The sequence below is a fragment of the Coregonus clupeaformis genome, chromosome 38 (assembly GCF_020615455.1).
Source record: "Coregonus clupeaformis isolate EN_2021a chromosome 38, ASM2061545v1, whole genome shotgun sequence".
Taxonomy (NCBI): Eukaryota; Metazoa; Chordata; class Actinopteri; order Salmoniformes; family Salmonidae; genus Coregonus; species Coregonus clupeaformis.
The window spans coordinates 2,977,637-2,998,455 of record NC_059229.1 but is presented as its reverse complement, the minus strand read 5'-3'; the positions used below and the strand labels follow the sequence as shown (position 1 = coordinate 2,998,455).

The following is a 20,819-nucleotide window of genomic DNA, read 5'->3' as shown; positions in this document are numbered from 1 at the left end:
TCCAGCAGCCTAAGGGGGACTACTAGAGCTCTGGTTGGGGTGTCCCCTTTAGGCACACAGTGAACAAACACATGTGCTATGGTGCTGCAGAGGTGTGTCACTCCTGGCTCTCTTGCTAGCTAGCTCGCCTGCTTAGCTTCCTTCCTTTTCTCCCTGCATTCTGCGTGTGCGCACACCCCCTTCGCTTCTCCCCCTTTCTTCTCTACTCACCCCAGCCAGACAAGGTAGGAGGGGTTGTGGGATTGCTTTTTGCACCACACTGACTCAGGCACTTCGCTAGATCAGTGCCTACTTACTTCCAAGGAAAACTGATTCAGAAGGAACATTGCCTGTGTTTTGTGGGACTATTTGGTGTGTTCTGGAAATATATAGATTTACAACACAACAGAAGAAAGAAGGAAATACACAAGGACAGCAGCAAGACTGGAAGACCCCCCCCATTTTGTTTGCTCTGCATATAGATTTTTTACATTTAGTTAGGCACTAAAAGAAAACCCCAAAAGTGAAAATGGTGGCTGGCATGGTAATGCCTCTGGTGGATCTGAGGACCATTTATGAGCTCCTCTTTCGGGGTGGAGTCATGGTGGCCAAGAAGGACAAGCGTCCCCAGTGCATGCACCCAGAGATCCAGGGGGTGGCCAACCTGAAAGTGATCAGAGCCATGGGGTCCCTTAAGTCCAAAGGCTTTGTGCGGGAGACCTTTGCATGGAAGCATTCCTACTGGTACCTCACCAACGAGGGCATTGTGTACCTGCGCGACTACCTGCGTCTGCCACCTGAGATCATGCCCTCCTCCCTGCAGCGCATGCGTCGCACCGCATCAACCGTTGACGTGATGCGCCGGTCCGCCCATGGAGGGGTCCAGACTGTGAAGAGCCCCACCTCCTATGTCCCCAAACCTAGGGTCAGACAGGAGAGCCAGGAGGGCATGATGGACCGCCAGGGCTACCGCCACAAGAGGGTACCCCATGGCGAGGAGGAGGCCTCAGGTGAGCGGCCCGCCATGAGGTTCAGGGGCTCCTACCAGGGCTGCGGAGCCGGAGAGGAGCCTGGAGCTGAAACCCAGACCTTCTTCAGAAGAGGCCAAGGTTTCCACAGAGAGGAACAGCGTGTGCCTGACGAGAGGAGAGGCTTTGCTCCACGTGGCCCCGCTTATCTTCCCCCGGAGGCTAGGGTCGTCAGATCCCCTGCCCCAGCTAGAGATGTGAAACCATTTGTGCCTGTGGTCCCAGTCCCTACTTCTATTGAGCCAGCCTTCATCCCTACAGTGAAACTAGCCCCAGCCCCAGAAGTGGAGGAAGTGGTAAAGGAGGTGGCAGTTGAGGCCCCCATGCCTGTTGAAGAGGCCGAGCCAGAAGAGGAGGAGGTAATCCCAGATGTGTGGGAACAGGAGGAGCCAAAGCCAGCTGTGGAGGAGATAAAGGAAGCGACTGAAGAGGCCCCAGCAAAGCCTGAGGTGGTTGAAGTGGTTGAGGCCATTAAGGAGGAGGTCCTTGAGACCGCCGCAACTGTTGAAGAGTTGGAAGAAGAGCTCAAACCATCCGCTGAAGCTGAAGTGTCTGATGAAGAGTCTGATGAAGCGTCTGCCGAAGAGGTGGAAGATGTTGTTGAGAAGTTGACTGCCACTGAGGTGGTGGTTGTTGAGGAAGCTGCTGCCACGGAGGCGGCGCTTGTCAAGGATGTCCCTGAAGTTCCTGCAGAAGAATATGATGCTGATATTAAAATACTTGAAGAGCCCAAAGAAGTTGTGGATGAACCATCCACTCATGAGAAGCCTGAGGCCTTTTCGTATGAGGCTTCTTCTGACTCTGAGGCCTCTGAGCCTGGACCTATCACAGCTGCAGTTGCCGTTGAAGCCGAGAGTGAACCAGTTACAATCACAGAAACCATTGAAGCTGAGAGTGAACAAGTTACAACCACAGAAGCCATAAAGGAGGTTGAGGCCTCCATCACATTGCCCAAAGATGAGTCCCCTGAGCCAGACCTTCCCACCCCTCCACCCCCAGTCACAGAGGACTTTACAGACCTCACAGAGTACCATCAGCAGACGGTGGTGGAGCACATCACTCAAGAAATACCAGCAATGGCAACCTTCAAATCTGAGATGCCACTGGAGGTGACTTCCCAGGTAGTCACCTCCACAGTAACCTCCACAGTGTATTCCACAGTGGTGGAGAAAGAGACCCAAATCTCCCAGTCTGAGGCCTTCATGCAACCCCCCTCCATTAGAATGGCAGGCATCGTCTCACAGCTTGGACTTGAGCAAGAGGCCAGCGCTCTCTTTGGGGCTGAGTGTACTGCCCCTGTCATTCCCTTGGAGTGTCCCATCGCCCCCTTGGAGTGCCCTATCGCTGCTCTAAAGAGTTCCCTACCCCAGGGTGACTGGGCCTTCCTCACAGAGGAACCTGAGGAGGAGGAGGAGGAGGAGGAGGAGGAGGAGGAGGAGGAGGAGGAGGAGGTGAAGATCTGACCTGAATCCCTAGAAGGTTTGAGCTCTTTCAAGTTAACTTCCCCTCCCTTCTTCGACTACAGTATTTCTGCATCAGCGACATCACAGGCGTGTCTATGGGTACTGTTTGTTTGTGAATGTGTGGGAGGTTGATCAGTGGTTAATTGGATCCAATAACAATGCAAGTAATGTTATTGTCATTTTCCATATGGAAAAACAATAACCACACTCTCTCAATTATGTGTCACTTGCAGGATGGATATAATATTATAAGGATATAATATTCTGACATTGTTAAGTTGTGGCTTGCTTGCTTTTCACATAACTAAATGTAGTCCTTCTTGTAATATGAAACTTAATTTACAGAAAACATACATCTTAAATGTTTTATTGCTGTTGCATGATTTGAATCGTCTTTTGTTTTCAGTGTCTAACAATTCAATGTTATTCACTGTGTGAAATGGTGTGCCATTGTACAGAGGACTGCCAAAATTCTGGAGAAACACACATTCAAGGATAAAACCACACACAACAACACAACATTCACTCCTAGTTGAAAAGACCCACTGAAAACACCACTGACTATGACACTATTATCAGACTAATTGGTCAAAACCACACATTCTAAGAAGTGTTTGCAAAGAGCTCAGTGTCCCTGCATTAGATAATGAGCCAGTGTGGCTTTAGTGCTGTTTTTGTTGCTAGTTGTGTTCAAATAAGGACTGGAGCAGTGTGCTGCCTCTCTCTCCTGCTCTTTGGCCTGGCTAATGATGCTGTAAGCCTTCTCTGATTTATGTATGCTGCAAATATTTACAAAGGCATCATTTCTCCCTGTTGTTATCCTTCCTTTCCTGCCAATGTAGAGAGCTTTGGAGGGAAGGCTTGAAAGAAAAAGCTATGAAGTGCCTTATGTAAATGTGTGCAATGTGGCTGGATAGCCTAGCTCACACCTCTGTGCTGCTATGGCAGACTTTTCGTATCAGGGTGGTTAGATATACCATTAGCGATTGCTCTCTTTGCTTGCCTAACACCTTGTCAAGTCAGTTTATTTGATAATGTGACACCCATGTTCATCTCAACTCGTAAAGCGCACCTCCCATTCGCCATTCGATGCATAGGCTATAGTATGGAGGGAGATACCTGTCAAAAGGTTGAACGTACATACCGTTAGGATCGTAAGACAATCCATACGTAAATTGTTATGATCGTAAGAACAGATGCATGAAACATGAAACGTACACGTGACATTTCATCTGTGAACATACAAACACCATGTTACGATTACGGACCAACATTTTAGGCTTGAACAAATCTTGTGTTGCAATTCTGACGTACAATAATACCTTTCAGGTATCACCAACAAAAAAAACATACACCAATCGGCCTGTCATGAGTGCTACGCTAACAAGCATAACATAGTATTTTAAAAAACGGTCAGGGAAACCGGAAAGAGGTATCCTGCATGTTTTCATGTTAAAAGTCTCCATTCTCTATTACTCCTCAGTTGAGTTTACTTCGCATTTAGGTAGCTAATGTAATGGATTTATTTGCCAGCGCAAGTCTAGATAGCACTAGCTGTATTATGCCTACAACAGTTAAGTTTCAGTCCGCTAGGTGTATCTCTACAGCATGGGCATATCTCTGGGTGACGTGGACATCCCCATGCATCAAAATATAACTAATTCAATATTGCACCATCCCATTCTCTGGGCTCTGTCTGCAATTATAACCAGTAGTATCTACGAGGAATAATGAAACATAGAATAATATAGATGTTTGGTGAATTGATGAGTTATGTATGACCAATGAAGTCTTTGCCAATCAAAATAGTTGTTTATATAATATTTTCATATTTATTTAATCACTCAAAATCTTGCCAAAGCATATTCTGTAGGAGGGGTTAATATGTTTGGACAAACCTACTCATTCAATGGTTTTTCTTTATTTTTACTATTTTCTACATTGTAGAATAATAGTTAAGACATCAAAACTATTGTCAGGGGTGCTGAAGGTGGGTGTGGTGCAGGAATCAAGCGCAGGACGCAGAAGCTAAGTCCAAAAGACTTTAGTGAATTATTCACGTAGTACACGAGCACAATAAGCCCGGAGGCGAAATAAAGGCGCACACAGGCGTCAAACAAAAGGCGCACTAACATGTGCGAAAACCTCTCCAAACAACGGAGGGAAGTACGTAGCTCAGAACACCAAACAGAAGAGCAATCACACACAACACCATACACACACAACGAGAACTAAATAGGACACTAATGAGGACTAACTAGACACAGGTGTACAACATCAAGACAAAACCAAACGAACATGAAACATAGATCGGTGGCAGCTAGTACTCCGGGGACGACGACCGCCGAAACCTGCCCGAACAAGGAGGAGGCGCAGCCTCGGCCGAAACCGTGACAGTACCCCCCCCTTGACGCGCGGCTCCAGCCGTGCGCCGACCCCGGCCTCGGGGACGACCAGGAGGGCGCGGAGCAGGGCGCGCGGGATGGTCCTGGTGGAACTCCGACAGGAGAGATGGGTCTAGGATGTCCCTCCGCGGCACCCAGCACCGCTCCTCCGGGCCGTACCCCTCCCACTCCACGAGATACTGGAGACCCCCCATCCGGCGTCTTGAGTCCAAGATGGACCGAACGGTGTACGCCGGAGCCCCCTCGATGTCCAGTGGTGGCGGAGGAGTCTTTCCTATCTCACCTTCCTGGAGTGGACCAGCTACCACCGACCTGAGAAGAGACACATGGAACGAGGGGTTAATATTCTTATATTCAACAGGCAGATGTAACCTATAACCCACCTCGTTCAATCTTCTCAGGACTTTAAAAGGCCCCACAAACCGCCGACCCAGCTTCCGGCAGGGCAGGCGGAGGGGTAGGTTTCTGGTAGAGAGCCAGACTCGATCTCCGGGTGCGTACACCGGCCCCTCACTGCGGTGGAGATCGGCGCTCGCCTTGTGACGACGGATGGCCCGCTGCAGGTGGACGTGTGCAGCGTTCCACGTCTCCTCCGAGCGCCTCATCCAATCATCCACCGCAGGGGCCTCGATCTGGCTCTGCTGCCAAGGTGCCAGAACCGGCTGTTAACCTAACACACATTGGAAGGGGGTTAGGTTGGTGGAGGAGCGGCGGAGAGAGTTCTGGGCCATCTCGGCCCAGGGAATGTACCGAGCCCACTCCTCAGGCCGGTCCTGGCAATACGACCTCAGAAACCTACCCACATCCTGGTTGACTCGTTCTACCTGCCCGTTACTCTCCGGGTGGTACCCTGAGGTAAGGCTCACCGAGACCCCCAAACGCTCCATGAACGCTCTCCATACTCGGGAGGTGAACTGGGGGCCTCGATCAGACACTATATCCTCGGGTACCCCGTAATGCCGGAAGACGTGGGTAAATAGTGCCTCTGCGGTTTGTAGGGCAGTAGGAAGACCCGACATAGGGAGAAGATGACAGGCCTTAGAGAACCGGTCCACAACGACCAGGATGGTGGTATTCCCCTGAGAGAGGGGAAGGTCTGTCACAAAATCCACCGAGAGGTGGGACCATGGTCGTTGTGGAACGGGCAGGGGTTGTAACTTACCCCTGGGCAGGTGTCTGGGCGCCTTACACTGGGCGCACACCGAGCAGGAGGACACATAAACCCTCACATCCCTGGCTAACGTGGGCCACCAGTATTTAGTGCTAAGACAATGCACTGTCCGGCCAATACCCGGATGTCCAGAGGAGGGTGACGTGTGAGCCCAGTAAATGAGTCGATCCCGAATCTCGAGCGAACGTACTTCCGACCCACAGGACACTGTGGAGGGCTGGGGTCGGTGCACGCAACGCCGCTCGATTTCAGCATCGACCTCCCACACCACCGGTGCCACAAGACAAGACTCCGGTAGTATGGGAGTAGGCTCAACGGACCTCTCCTCCGTGTCATACCGCCGGGACAGCGCATCTGCCTTACCATTCTGGGACCCAGGGATGTACGTGATTTTAAATACGAACCTGGCGAGAAACATACTCCATCGAGCCTGGCGAGGGTTCAGTCTCCTCGCTGCCCGGATGTACTCCAGGTTCCGATGGTCAGTCAAAATGAGGAAAGGGTGTTGAGCCCCCTCAAGCCAATGCCTCCACACCTTAAGGGCCTGAACTACAGCTAACAGCTCCCTGTCCCCGACGTCATAATTTCGCTCCGCCGGGCTGAGCTTTTTAGAGTAAAGAGCACAGGGGCGGAGTTTAGGTGGCGTGCCGGACCGTTGAGAGAGTACAGCCCCTATACCGGCCTCAGACGCGTCCACCTCGACCTGAAAGGGTATGCGCGGGGTCCGGATGCGCCAGCACCGGAGCCGACGTAAACAGGTCCTTCAGTCTCCTAAAGGCCCTGTCCGCATCAGCTGACCACTGCAGGCGCACCGGACCACCTTTCAGAAGGGACGTGATGGGAGCTGCCACCTGTCCAAAACCCCGGATAAACCTCCGGTAGTAATTCGCAAAGCCCAAGAACTGCTGCACCTCTTTGACAGTGGTTGGGGTTTGCCAATCTACGCACAGCTGACACACGATCCACCTCCATTCTCACCCCTGACGCGGACAACCGATAACCCAAAAAGGAGACCGACTCCTGGAAAAACAGACATTTCTCTGCCTTGACATATAGGTCGTGCTCCAACAGCCTCCCTCAATACACGACGCACCAGGGCTATATGCTCGGCTCGGGTAGACGAGTACACTAGAATGTCATCAATGTACACGACCACCCCTTGCCCCTGCATATCCCGGAAAATCTCATCTACGAAGGATTGGAAGACTGATGGAGCATTCATCAACCCATATGGCATGACGAGATACTCGAAATGACCTGACGTGGTACTAAACGCTGTTTTCCATTCGTCGCCCTCCCTAATGCGCACCAAGTGCTCCTCTGTAGCTGTAGCTCATCTGGTAGAGCACGGCGCTTGTAACGCCAAGGTAGTGGGTTCGATCCCCGGGACCACCCATACACAAAAATGTATGCACGCATGACTGTAAGTCGCTTTGGATAAAAGCGTCTGCTAAATGGCATATTATTATTATAAGTTATACGCGCTCCTGTGATCCAGTTTTGTGAAAAACCGCGCTCCATGCAATGACTCCGTCATGGTCGCAATCAGAGGGAGTGGATAACTGTATTTCACAGTAATCTGATTGAGACCACGGTAATCGATGCACGGGCGCAACCCTCCATCTTTTTTCTTCACAAAAAAGAAGCTCGAGGAGGCGGGAGAAGTGGAGGGCCGCATGTATCCCTGTCTCAAAGATTCGGCTATGTAAGTTTCCATAGCTTTTCTCTCCTCTTGAGACAAAGGATACACGTGGCTCCGTGGGAGCGCTGCTCCTGCCTGGAGATCAATCGCACAATCCCCCTGTCTATGAGGAGGCAACTGCATCGCCCTAGCTTTACTAAACACGAGAGCTAAATCCCCATATTCAGGCGGAATGTGCAGTGCGGGCACTTGGTTTGGACTTTCCACCGAAGTCGCCCCTACGGAAACACCCAGACATCGCCCCTCACACTGAGCAGACCACCCATTGAGAGCCCTCTGTTGCCACGAAATAGCAGGGTTATGGGTGCTTAACCAGGGAATTCCCAGCACCACCGGGTACGCAGGAGAGTCGATCAGATACAACTGTATAGTTTCCTCATGACCCCCCTGCGCACACATCCTAAGTGGCGCTGTGACTTCCCTAATCAACCCCGACCCCAACGGGCGGCTATCTAAAGCATGAACGGGAAAAGGCTTTTCAACAGGCAGGAGAGGGATCCCTAAATCTAAACAAAACTTCCGATCAACAAAATTCCCAGCTGCGCCTGAATCTACTAGCGCCTTATGCTGGGAATGAGGTGCAACCTGTGGAAAACAAACAGGTATACAAAAGTGCGCAACAGAGAGCTCTGGGTAAGTGGGGCGTCTACTCACCTGGGAAGGCTCCCCAGTGCGTGGCCTGTTGTCTCCTCCCTCGGGGACCCCTCCCCAGCACCTGGCCGCAGTGTGCCCTCCACGACCGCACTTGGTGCAGGGGACAGGCCCCCTCGGGCTCCTCCTCCTCCTTTCTCTAGCGCCGGCACCCCCGAGCTCCATAGGGATCGGCTCGGAGGTAAAGGCGCACACAGGCGTCAAACAAAAGGCGCACTAACATGTGTGAAAACCTCTCCAAACAACGGAGGGAAGTACGTAGCTCAGAACACCAAACAGAAGAGCAATCACACACAACACCATACACACACAACGAGAACTAAATAGGACACTAATGAGGACTAACTAGACACAGGTGTACAACATCAAGACAAAACCAAACGGACATGAAACATAGATCGGTGGCAGCTAGTACTCCGGGGACGACGACCGCCGAAACCTGCCCGAACAAGGAGGAGGAGCAGCCTTGGCCGAAACCGTGACAACTATGACATAACACATATGGAATCATGTAGTAACCAAAAAAGTGTTAAACAAATCAAAATATTTTATATTTTATATTTTTCAAATAGCCACCCTTTGCCTTAATGACAGTTTTGCACACTCTTGGCATTCTCTCAACCAGCTTCACCTGGAATGCTTTTCCAACAGTCTTGAAGGAGTTCCCACATAAGCTGAGCACTTGTTGGCTGCTTTTCCTTCACCCTGCGGTTCGACTCATCCCAAACCATCTCAATTGGGATGAGGTCAGGGGATTGTGGAGGCCAGGTCATCTGATGCAGCACTCCATCACTCTCCTTCTTGGTAAAATAGCCCTTACACAGCCTGGAGGTGTGTTGAGTCATTGTCCTGTTGAAAAACAAATGATAGTCCCACTAAGCCCAAACCAGATGGGATGGCGTATCGCTGCAGAATGCTGTGGTAGCCATGCTGGTTAAATGTGCCTTGAATTCTAAATAAACCACAGACAGTGTCACCAGCAAAGCACCCCCACACCATAACACCTCCTCCTCCATGCTTTACAGTGGGAACTGCATATGCGGAGATCATCCATTCATCCACACCGCATTACATTTTAGTCATTTAGCAGACGCTCTTATCCAGAGCGACTTACAGGAGCAATTAGGGTTAAGTGCCTTGCTCAAGGGCACATCGACAGATTTTTCACCTAGTCAGCTCGGGGATTAGAACCAGCGACCTTTCGGTTACTGGCACAACGCTCTTAACCATTAAGCTACCTGCTGCCCCTAAGCCACGGCAGTTAAGCTACCCGCATCTCACAAAGCCACGGCAGTTGGAACCAAAAATCTCAAATTTGGACTCCAGACCAAAGGACACATTTCCACCGGTCTAATGTCCATTGCTCGTGTTTCTTGGCCCAAACAAGTCTCTTCTTGTTATTGGTATCCTTTAGTAGTGGTTTCTTTGCAGCAATTCGACCATGAAGGCCTGATTCACACAGTCTCCTCTGAACAGTTGATGTTGAGATGTGTCTGTTACTTGAACTCTGTGAAGCATGTATTTGGGCTGCAAATTCTGAGGCTGGTAACTCTAATGAACTTATCCTCTGCAGCAGAGGTAACTCTGGGTCTTCCATTCCTGTGTCGGTCATCATGAGAGCCAGTTTCATCATAGCGCTTGATGTTTTTTCAAATCAAATCAAATCAAATTTTATTGGCCACATGCGCTGAATACAACAGGTGCAGACATTACAGTGAAATGCTTACTTACAGCCCTTAACCAACAGTGCATTTATTTTTAACAAAAAAAGTTAAAATAAAACAACAACAAAAAAAGTGTTGAGAAAAAAAGAGCAGAAGTAAAATAAAATAACAGTAGGGAGGCTATATACAGGGGGGTACCGGTGCAGAGTCAATGTGTGGGGGCACCGGCTAGTTGAGGTAGTTGAAGTAATATGTACATGTAGGTAGAGTTAAAGTGACTATGCATAAATAATTAACAGAGTAGCAGCAGCGTAAAAGGATGGGGTGGGGGGGCAGTGCAAATAGTCCGGGTAGCCATGATTAGCTCTTCAGGAGTCTTATGGCTTGGGGGTAGAAGCTGTTGAGAAGTCTTTTGGACCTAGACTTGGCACTCCGGTACCGCTTGCCGTGCGGTAGCAGAGAGAACAGTCTATGACTAGGGTGGCTGGAGTCTTTGACAATTTTGAGGGCCTTCCTCTGACACCGCCTGGTATAGAGGTCCTGGATGGCAGGAAGCTTGGCCCCAGTGATGTACTGGGCCGTACGCACTACCCTCTGTAGTGCCTTGCGGTCGGAGGCCAAGCAGTTGCCATACCAGGCGGTGATGCAACCAGTCAGGATGCTCTCGATGGTGCAGCTGTAGAATTTTTGAGGATCTGAGGACCCATGCCAAATCTATGGTTCCTCAGATCCTCAAAAGATTATTTGCGACTGCGCTTGAAGAAACTTTCAAAGTTCTTGAAATGTTCTGTATTGACTTACCTCCATGTCCTAAAGTAATGATGGACTGTCATTTCTCTTTGCTCATGTGAACTTTTCTTGCCATAATATGGACTTGGTCTTTTACCAAATAGGGTTTTCTTCTGTATACATTTACATTTTAGTCATTTAGCAGACGCTCTTATCCAGAGCGACTTACAGTTAGTGAGTGCATACATATTTTTTTTTCTCATACTGGCCCCCGTGGGAATCGAACCCACAACCCTGGCGTTGCAAACGCCATGCTCTACCAACTGAGCTACATCCCTGCCGGCCATTCCCTCCCCTACCCTGGACGACGCTGGGCCAATTGTGCGCCGCCCCATGGTCTCCCGGTCGCGGCCGGCTACGCATTTAGAAGGAAAGGTCCAATGTGTTTCTATGGCCTTATTTTGGGACTAAGCTTCCGCCTGCCTTCCCGCCTTGTGACGACTCCCATTGTTAGGGTGGACACATAAGCATCTCGTCACTATATACCGGCCGAAACATAAGCTTCACGTCACTATATACAGATCTCTGATAGTATTTTCTGTTGGTTAAGTCATTTTACTGTTTAGAAAAAATGCAACCGTTTGTTGACCAGTTAACGAGGGTCAGTTAGTCGGCATAAAAAATTACCGAAATTTGCATCCCTACAACACATGCACACACACACAACACGTCCACACACACTCACACCCAGCGTCCACTTGCTGTAAAACTTGCTGGACTTGCTGCTGCCATCTGCTGGGTTGAGAGAGCTCTCCATCTGTGTGCAGTATGGATAAACTTCAAGTTCAAGTTCTTAACAGGCCTGATACCCACATGGTAGTCATAGACACTGGAATACATGGATATTACATTGGGCTTGTAAGTAAGCATTTCACGGTAGGGTCTACAGCTGTTGTATTTGGCACATGTGATGAATAACATTTGATAACAATTAGAAAAATTTGATTTTTGAATAAAACATTCAAGTTCAAATACAAGTGAAAAACATGACAATATGTGCATTTATATTTAGGGATACTCAAATAGTTGTTTATTAAGTGGGAATTGCAATATTAAAGCTGATGTGGGAACTGTAAGGTATGACTGACTGTTTGTATCTTTCAGTCATGGCCTGTGGATCCTTCAGTCACTGGGGTAATTTGAAGATGCACACAATATTTTAGTTTAAAGATCCAATAGAGCTCGCCAGCTTGTAGTCCAAAAAACTGGAAATGAGTTACTTCTGGTTCGTTCAGCCATTCCTATGGGGAAAATGAATGGGAAAAGTATAGGGTTTTAGTATAAATGTTGAAAATAAGGTCTGAGGTTAACATAGGCTTAGGAGATCTTAAATGTTTTGTTCTATGAGATAATATCAGTCAGTTAACTGTTAACGTGACCTTAATGAATTATGAAGCCTTTTATGTGATTTTTAAAAAAATTACATAAATGCTTCAAAATTCACAAAAAGTGCTGTTAGCTAATGGAGATTATCTCATAAAACAAAACGTGTACGATTCACCTTAGCCTGTCTTTACCACAGACCTTATTTTCCATACATTTTCCCATAGGCATTGTCCAACAAACCATGGCAGAGTTAATTTACATTTACATTTACGTCATTTAGCAGACGCTCTTATCCAGAGCGACTTACAAATTGGTGCATTCACCCTATAGCCAGTGGGATAACCACTTGACAATTATTATTATTATTATTATTATTATTTTTTTTTTGGGGGGGGGGTTTCAAATGTCTCCGGAAGGTGGTGAGTGACTCCGCTGTCCTGGCGTCGTGAGGGAGCTTGTTCCACCATTGGGGTGCCAGAGCAGCGAACAGTTTTGACTGGGCTGAGCGGGAACTATGCTTCCGCAGAGGAAGGGGAGCCAGCAGGCCAGAGGTGGATGAACGCAATGCCCTCGTTTTGGGTGTAGGGGGTACGTAGGTGCCGTTCCCCTCACAGCTCCATAGGCAAGCACCATGGTCTTGTAACAGATGCGAGCTTCAACTGGAAGCCAGTGGAGTGTGCGGAGGAGCGGGGGTGACGTGAGAGAACTTGGGAAGGTTGAACACCAGACGGGCTGCGGCATTCTGGATGAGTTGTAGGGGTTTAATGGCACAGGCAGGGAGCCCAGCCAACAGCGAGTTGCAGTAATCCAGACGGGAGATGACAAGTGCCTGGATTAGGACCTGTGCCGCTTCCTGTGTAAGGCAGGGTCGTACTCTCCGAATGTTGTAGAGCATGAACCTACAGGATCGGGTCACCGCCTTGATGTTAGCGGAGAACGACAGGGTGTTGTCCAGGGTCACGCCAAGGCTCTTCGCACTCTGGGAGGAGGACACAACGGAGTTGTCAACCGTGATGGCGAGATCATGGAATGGGCAGTCCTTCCCCGGGAGGAAGAGCAGCTCCGTCTTGCCAAGGTTCAGCTTGAGGTGGTGATCCGTCATCCATACTGATATGTCTGCCAGACATGCAGAGATGCGATTCGCCACCTGGTTATCAGAAGGGGGAAAGGAGAAGATTAGTTGTGTATCGTCAGCGTAGCAATGATAGGAGAGGCCATGTGAGGATATGACAGAGCCAAGTGACTTGGTGTATAGCGAGAATAGGAGAGGGCCTAGAACTGAGCCCTGGGGGACACCAGTGGTGAGAGCACGTGGTGCGGAGACAGCTTCTCGCCACGCCACTTGGTAGGAGCGACCGGTCAGGTAGGACGCAATCCAAGAGTGAGCCGCGCCGGAGATGCCCAGCTCGGAGAGGGTGGAGAGGAGGATCTGATGGTTCACAGTATCAAAGGCAGCAGACAGGTCTAGAAGGACAAGAGCAGAGGAGAGAGCCTTTTTTAATGCCTACAAAAAGATGCCATTGCTATTGCTCTCTATGCAGCTGTTTTTATCTCAATATCAAATCACTTACTGTGATTGTTTTCAATTAAAATGGTAATATATTAACATATAGCTTCTTAGCAAAGAGCAATTTCTCAAGCAAGAATTTTGCTAAGACTGTCTGGGAGTGGTCTGAGTGGGGAGGGGAAAACTGAAAACTAGCTGTTATTGGCAGAGAGGTTTGGAACTCTTTCTTATTGGTCTATTAACTAATTTGATGTCACCAGGCAAGCCAAAACTCCATCCCACCAAAACAGGCTGAAATTTCAAGCTGTCTTTTCAAACAGAATTATCATCATTCTCACAGTTTTATTCCAACCTCATAGTGTGGAAATATACACAAAACACAGTTTTTGAATGCACTGGGCTTTTAAATAAATCTCTAATCTCAACTGAGATCTGCTCTGCAAGCGAAAAATGATTTTTCATAATTAGCAAAAGCAAGATTCACAAAATGAGGAAACAGGACAATATGAGCATTTTTTTCATAGAAAATAAACAATAGGCTAATTTGTCTTTGAGTTATTAGATGTTTGTTTCTTACAACCACAGTTCCTTCTCACCACCAGTCACCATTTTAACCTCCATCAAAACACATGAAACCACATGGCCTTTTTCAGACCCCCCTCAGATGAGAACATGTGACAGTTGCCACCTTAAATCTGGCCTTTACTCCCTGTTTCAGCTCAGGCTGTTGCTGCTGGAAATATTAAAATAGAGTAAATGCATACAGAGACTAGATTCTAGTAGCTAGTGGTAGTGGCTACATTTTTTCTATTATGCGGTATTGTGAATAGGGTAAAAAAAAAAAATGAAATTATGGAGGGTGATAATGGTAGATCCTTCATGGAAGATCTGATTCAACAGGGCCAAGGTAGGACATTTTAACTACTGGTACAGTACAGTGTTCTTACCAAGAGGTGGCAGCATTAGATTTGCATTGATAAAGCTGGGATCTAATGCTGCCAGTGTATCAGATAACAGCAGTGACATTCCATCTCTATGTGATAAACCTGTGACATATGGTTCACATTGATAATGATTATGTGGTAAACTAGTGGTCACTGGTGGAAGTTCTGCTTTATGGTCAATAAATTGTTAGCCAACAATCCATAGCCTACATTCAATCTATTTGGATTTGCTGATTTATCTTGACAATAAGACTGTGAAGCAGAGTTGTAGCTCAAACTTTATAGTCAAGACCAATAGTTGTAGGGCAGGCTCCCTCCAACTCACACAGTCAGGTCCTGCCTGGGATCAGGTTCCCCAGAGCTAGGCTAAATCCAGGGGGTGTGAGCCGGGTGAACTCCTCTGAGTGGCTGCTCCCCGACCCCTCTCTTCCAATGGGAGTCAGCGGCTCTACAGTGTTATGGGACAGTGTACTGTACAATGTACAGTGTTCTTGTATGACAAACACTTGCAGTACATTGTCATTTGCTTTTGTTGACATATGAATATTGTCACAGAGTTGTATTGTACAAGAGATCCATTGTGCTGGTGATAATTTATGAAGTACTGTATTTCGACGTGGGTTCATAATCATAGCATTGCTCGAGATTCCCACCTCCAACAGAGAGACCTTTGTTGGGGTAGCTGGCTGGCAAAAATTGTGTTTTCCATGCTTTGTTTCCCCAACCTTTAAGAAAATAAATGGCCAACGTCCCAGATCAACCGCCACACTAGGGATGCTGTGTTTCCACTGCGGAAAGCCACTCAAATTAAATAAAACTTGTGGCTCACTTGTTTTTATTTTTTATTTTTATTGTTTCCCGCTATTCTTTTCCTTTTTGGGGCAAATGCAGCACATCCCTCTGGTTTTGATCAGCATACACTGACTTGGGGTCATAAAGTGCTACATTGCAGCAGGTGTTAGGCAGTATTCTGTCTAAAAGACGGGCCACAGTGAATTGAGATGAATCTATGGTGTCTGTGTGTTGGTCGATCTGACGGTAGGTTGGAAAATTATTTTGTAGAGTATGTTGAATGAAGGATGCTGATTGGTAGTGAAGCACTGGTAGCTCTTTTGAGAGGGATAAACTTTTACTCTAGGAATGTGTTATCCCGTTCCCCTGGTGATGCATGATGCTATCTTTGGCCTTTGCCCTCCCAACTGTAAGAAGTAGTGATGATTTAGGTGATTAAAGGTAGCTGAAATATTTTGTTTAGTTGGTTAAGCAATTGTATGTTTTAGAAAGATGTCAAGTTCAATAAGGTATTGATATAGTCTAGGAAGTGACATATAAGCAGGTAGTCTATGTCAATATAAGCTAAAGTAACTATAACATGATATGATTTATGAGATTACTTTCTCACTTACTTTCATTGTTCTATTTGTGCTATAAATACAAAGTATAAGCGATAATAGTTGAGGCCTGTTGTGCCATATTTCTTGCTAATCACTCTGGTCCATGCTGTTTAAATGTAATAATAAACAATAATTTATTAAACTTCTACTGCGCTTTTCATAACAGAAATAAATCTCAAAGCGCTTCAAAAGCTAGCTAGGTCAACCAATATAGTCTTTGAGTGCATGCATCCTCCAAAGATGGAGAAGGTCAGTACATGGCTTGATCAGATGAAGGTGGTCAGGGAGATGGTGGATGGAAAGGGAGTCTGGTGATGATCTTGTAGAGGGCTACTCTGGGAACCAGCCTAAGTGATGGAGCCACTGGAGTTATCGTCTTTCACAATGTGTGGCACCCGCTTGGGTGATGCCTCAGCAGCTCTAGGCGCCAGAAAGCTCACCACACACAGTTCAGAGTAATAGCTAGTCAGTCGTCCTCACAACAAGCCCTCTGCCTGTGCACTGCATCTCCTCTCAAGCTTAAGGTGACTCCTCAATTAATGTTTTCGAAAGATGAGGCACCAGCAGCAAAAAAGTTGGGTACAGTTTCCAGCTAGCTAGAGTAAATGTATTAAAGATGGGGGCAGACTCCACCCATATGGAGGAGTGGTGATGTGACATCAGAAAGCTAGACAGCTCTTTTGCTCTGTCAGATTCTAACCCTGTCATCATGACCGTATTGCCTATTCAGTGTCCACTTTTAACTGTAATGCATAAGCCTACTCCATATCCCCTTGACAATTGTTTTTACCAGCAGGGGTAAAATAGGCAGCCCTCAAAATAGCGTAAAAGGGACACCCCTCATAATAGAGCTATCAGACAGATATGAGAGAAACCACCTCTCTGTCTCTTCAGACCAGAGCTGTGTTCAAATACCCATACTAACATACTGTATACTACATATTTAATGAGTATATACTACATACTATATACTATTAGTTCATTTTAATATATTGTAAACGAACGGTATCCTTTCAGGCATACTAACGCTTCGCCTGTCTACCGGAAGTTAATGCTGTTGCTATGCAGCTTCTTGCTAGCCTGTTAGCATAACAAATTACTAGCTAGACATCTTACGACTTCATTAACAATGTCCATTAAGAACGCACAATGACTATACCACTTAGCTAAGCTAAGAATGACGTGTATAATCAAATCAATAGGTTGCATTCGTAAATTCACTCTGGCTATCTACTCCGATATCAGAGCACTCTCATCTGAGTGTGCCGGGGTGCAGAATAAGTGACGAATTTCCGAATGCTCAACACCCGTTGAATATGGCCGGTGTCAGTAAACATCAGCAAAAAAGCGTAATACATGATTTGCCAGCAGCACAGTTACAGTCACCAATGCTCTGGATAACCTGAAATCAGCCTAACCAGCTCTGATAGGGCGAGTAAAATGGTCAGAGTGAGGTGTTCTCTTATTTGATCGGCTATGAAAAGCCAACTGAGATTTATTCCTGATTATTATTTGACCATGCTTGTCACTTATGAACATTTGTGAACATCTTGGCATGGTTCTGTTATAATCTCCACCCGGCACAGCCAGAAGAGGACTGGCCACCCCTCATAGCCTGGTTCCTCTCTAGGTTTCTTCCTAGGTTTTGCCTTTCTAGGGAGTTTTTCCTAGCCACCGTGCTTCTACACCTGCATTACTAGCTGTTTGGGGTTTTAGGCTGGGTTTCTGTACAGCACTTCGAGATATTAGCTGATGTAAGAAGGGCTATATAAAATAAAATTGATTGATTGATTGATTGATTGATTGATTTGTGTCTGCAAGTAGCTAGCAAGCTAGCCAACGTTAGCCATTTAGCTTGGGTGCTTGACTGTCGTTGTGAGGTCAGAACGCTCGGATCAACCCTACTCCTTGTCCAGAGTGCCCAGTGTGCGGTCTGAACGCTCAGAGAGTGAAACGCTCTGAATTTACGAATGGACAATCTGACAACGCTCTTAATTTACGAACGCCCAGCGTGCACTCTAGCACTCCAGATTTAATTTACGAACAAACAGTTGGGTAGTTAGTTAGATAGCATATAATATACTGGCAAGTTCAACGTATTAGGAGCCAACTAACTTTAGGTAGCTAGCTAACATACGGTACATAATGCTGTAATGATATGCTATGCGGTTCATAAGGGTAGCGTAGCAAACAAACTGTCAGCCAATATAACATGTAACGTAACTTATTTAAAAGTAATTTCTTTATTAAATTGCTCAACATTTTCTTAACATTTGTCATAATTAGTTAAAGCAATGAATTTGTATCTGCTCGTCGGATTTCGGCTGCATATTTTTCGCCATTGTCTTCAAATCTGAAAACGTTGTGAAGCCACGCCAATTTTCTGAAGAATTGCATTATGGGCCCTAAAAGCACAGAAATAGTGTCCACTGCTTGTATACTTTGTATTTTGGCAAATGTACATTTTAGTCATTTAGCAGACGCTCTTATCCAGAGCGACTTACAGTTATTTTTCATACTGGCACCCCGTGGGAATCGAACCCACAACCCTGGCGTTGCAAACACCACGCTCTACCAACTGAGCTACATCCCTGCCGGCCATTCCCTCCCCTACCCTGGGCCAATTGTGCTCCGCCCCATGGGTCTCCCGGTCACGTCCGGCTATGACAGAGCCTGGATTTGAACCAGGATCTCTAGTGGCACAGCTAGCACTGCGATGCAGTGCCTCAGACCACTGCACCACTCGGGAGTGACATCCGGGAACTTTTTGCATACTAACTATATTCATACTATGACCAATAAACATACTACATACTCAATTTACATCACAAATAGTACGGTTAGAGCGGTTAGTATGAGTATTCGAATACAGCTTTAGTCCCTTCTTTGCCATCCTGAAGATCTTCTTCTCTTAGAATAAATATCCCTCTTACAATCTTCTATAGATGAAGATCATACCTGGTAGGTTGATAGAAGTGTGTCTGTGTGTTGCTTCGTTCCTGTGGCAGCGGCTACTTGGCAACTGACCGGAAGGCTTACTAATTCGGTTAGAGCATACTGTATGTAGTTCAGCTTGTAGTCTACATACCACTGTAGATTCTCTACCATATATAAATTGTCATTGACTGTGCCATAGGACATACTGTAGGCGACTTCGAGTCTGTCTCAATGTCTATTTTGGTCTCTTCTTTATGGGCCGGTGCGTTTGGCATGGTCCTTCTTCCTCTATGGGAGCAGTGCCATTGGTCATGGTGTTGGGTTACCATGTGGCATTTGAGTTGTAAGTGAAACTCTCTGCCCCATCTAAAGGTCACCACACTGCGTTTTGCTTACAGAAAGCACTGGAAGCAACACTCGCGCCTGTTTTGGCCACAGGACAAAGCTTTTTGGTGCGTGTCTGTATGTTTCATGTGTGTTTTGTGGCTTTGGGAAGTGTGACGAGTCATGGTATGTTTAGTGATGGAGGATACACACTGATGTCAAGGACTTATGCATTGTGGGGCTCTGCAAATACAGCATCATCACATGATCTGAACTTTCAATGTGTGCAAACGTAAAGGAGCATCAACTAAATCCCAAAATGGAGGAAAAGTTATACTTATTGCATATCAGAGAGAGACTGCTGTTTGACATCCATGAAAACTGGATCCGTGTTTAAGTAACATTCCCACTCTAGGCGTTCCTTATCTCTACAATACACTACATGACAAAATATATGTGGACACCTGCTCATCGAACATCTCTTTCCAAAATCATGGGCATTAATATGGAGTTGGTCCCTCTTTTGCTGCTATAAACAGCATCCACTCTTCTGGGAAGACTTTCCACTAGATGTTGGAACATTGCTGCGGGGACATGCTTCCATTCAGCCACAAGAGCGTTAGTGAGGTTGAGCACTGATGTGGGCGATTAGGTCAGGGCTCTGCAGACCAGTCAAATTCTTCCACACCGATCTTGACAAACCATCTCTGTATGGACCTCGCTTTGTTCATGGGGGCATTGTCATGCTGAAACAGGAAAGGGCCTTCCCCAAACTGTTGCCACAAAGTTGGAAGCACAGAATTGTCTAGAATGTCATTGTGTGCTGTAACATTAAGATTTCCCTTCACTGGAACTAAGGGGCCTAGCCTGAACCATGAAAAACAGCCCCAGACCATTATTCCTTAACAGTTGGCACTATGCATTCGGGCAGGTAGTGTTCTCCTGGCATCCGCCAAACCCAGATTCGTCTTTTGGACTGCCAGATGGTGAAGCGTGATTTATCACTCCAGAGAACGTGTTTCCACTGCTCCAGAGTCCAATGGCGGCGAGCTTTACACCACTCCCGCCGACGCTTGGCATTGCGCATGGTGATCTTAGGCTTGTGTGCGGCTGCTTGGCCATGGAAACCCATTTCATGAAGCTCCCGACAAACAGTTATTGTGCTGACGTTGCTTCCAGAGGCAGTTTGGAACTCGGTAGGGAATGTTGCAACCGAGGATAGACGATTTTGCGCGCTTCAGCACTCGGCGGTCCCGTTCTGTGAGCTTGTGTGGCTTACTACTTCACGGCTGAGCTGTTGTTACTCCCAGACGTTTCCACTTCACAATAACAGCACGTACAGTTGACCGGGGCATCCTATGACGGTGCCACGTTGAAAGTCACTGAGCTCTTCAGTAAGGCCATTCTACTGCCAATGTTTGTCTATGAAGATTGCGTGTGCTCGATTTTATACACCTGTCAGCAACATGTCTCGCTGAAATAGCCGAATCCACTCAATTGAAGAGGTGTCCACATACTTTTGTATGTATAGTGTA

The 20,819-nt window shown here is 47.0% G+C and overlaps 1 protein-coding gene across 1 annotated transcript; it reads left to right on the top strand.

Moving 5' to 3' along the window:
- Positions 1 to 520: 520 nt before the first annotated feature.
- On the top strand, positions 521 to 2,425 carry LOC121553894 (DNA translocase FtsK 1-like; the record flags this gene model as incomplete). Its single annotated transcript, XM_041867275.1, has 1 exon — positions 521 to 2,425. A coding segment is annotated over exon 1 (1,905 nt), but the record flags the coding sequence as incomplete, so codon positions are not given.
- Positions 2,426 to 20,819: the final 18,394 nt, after the last annotated feature.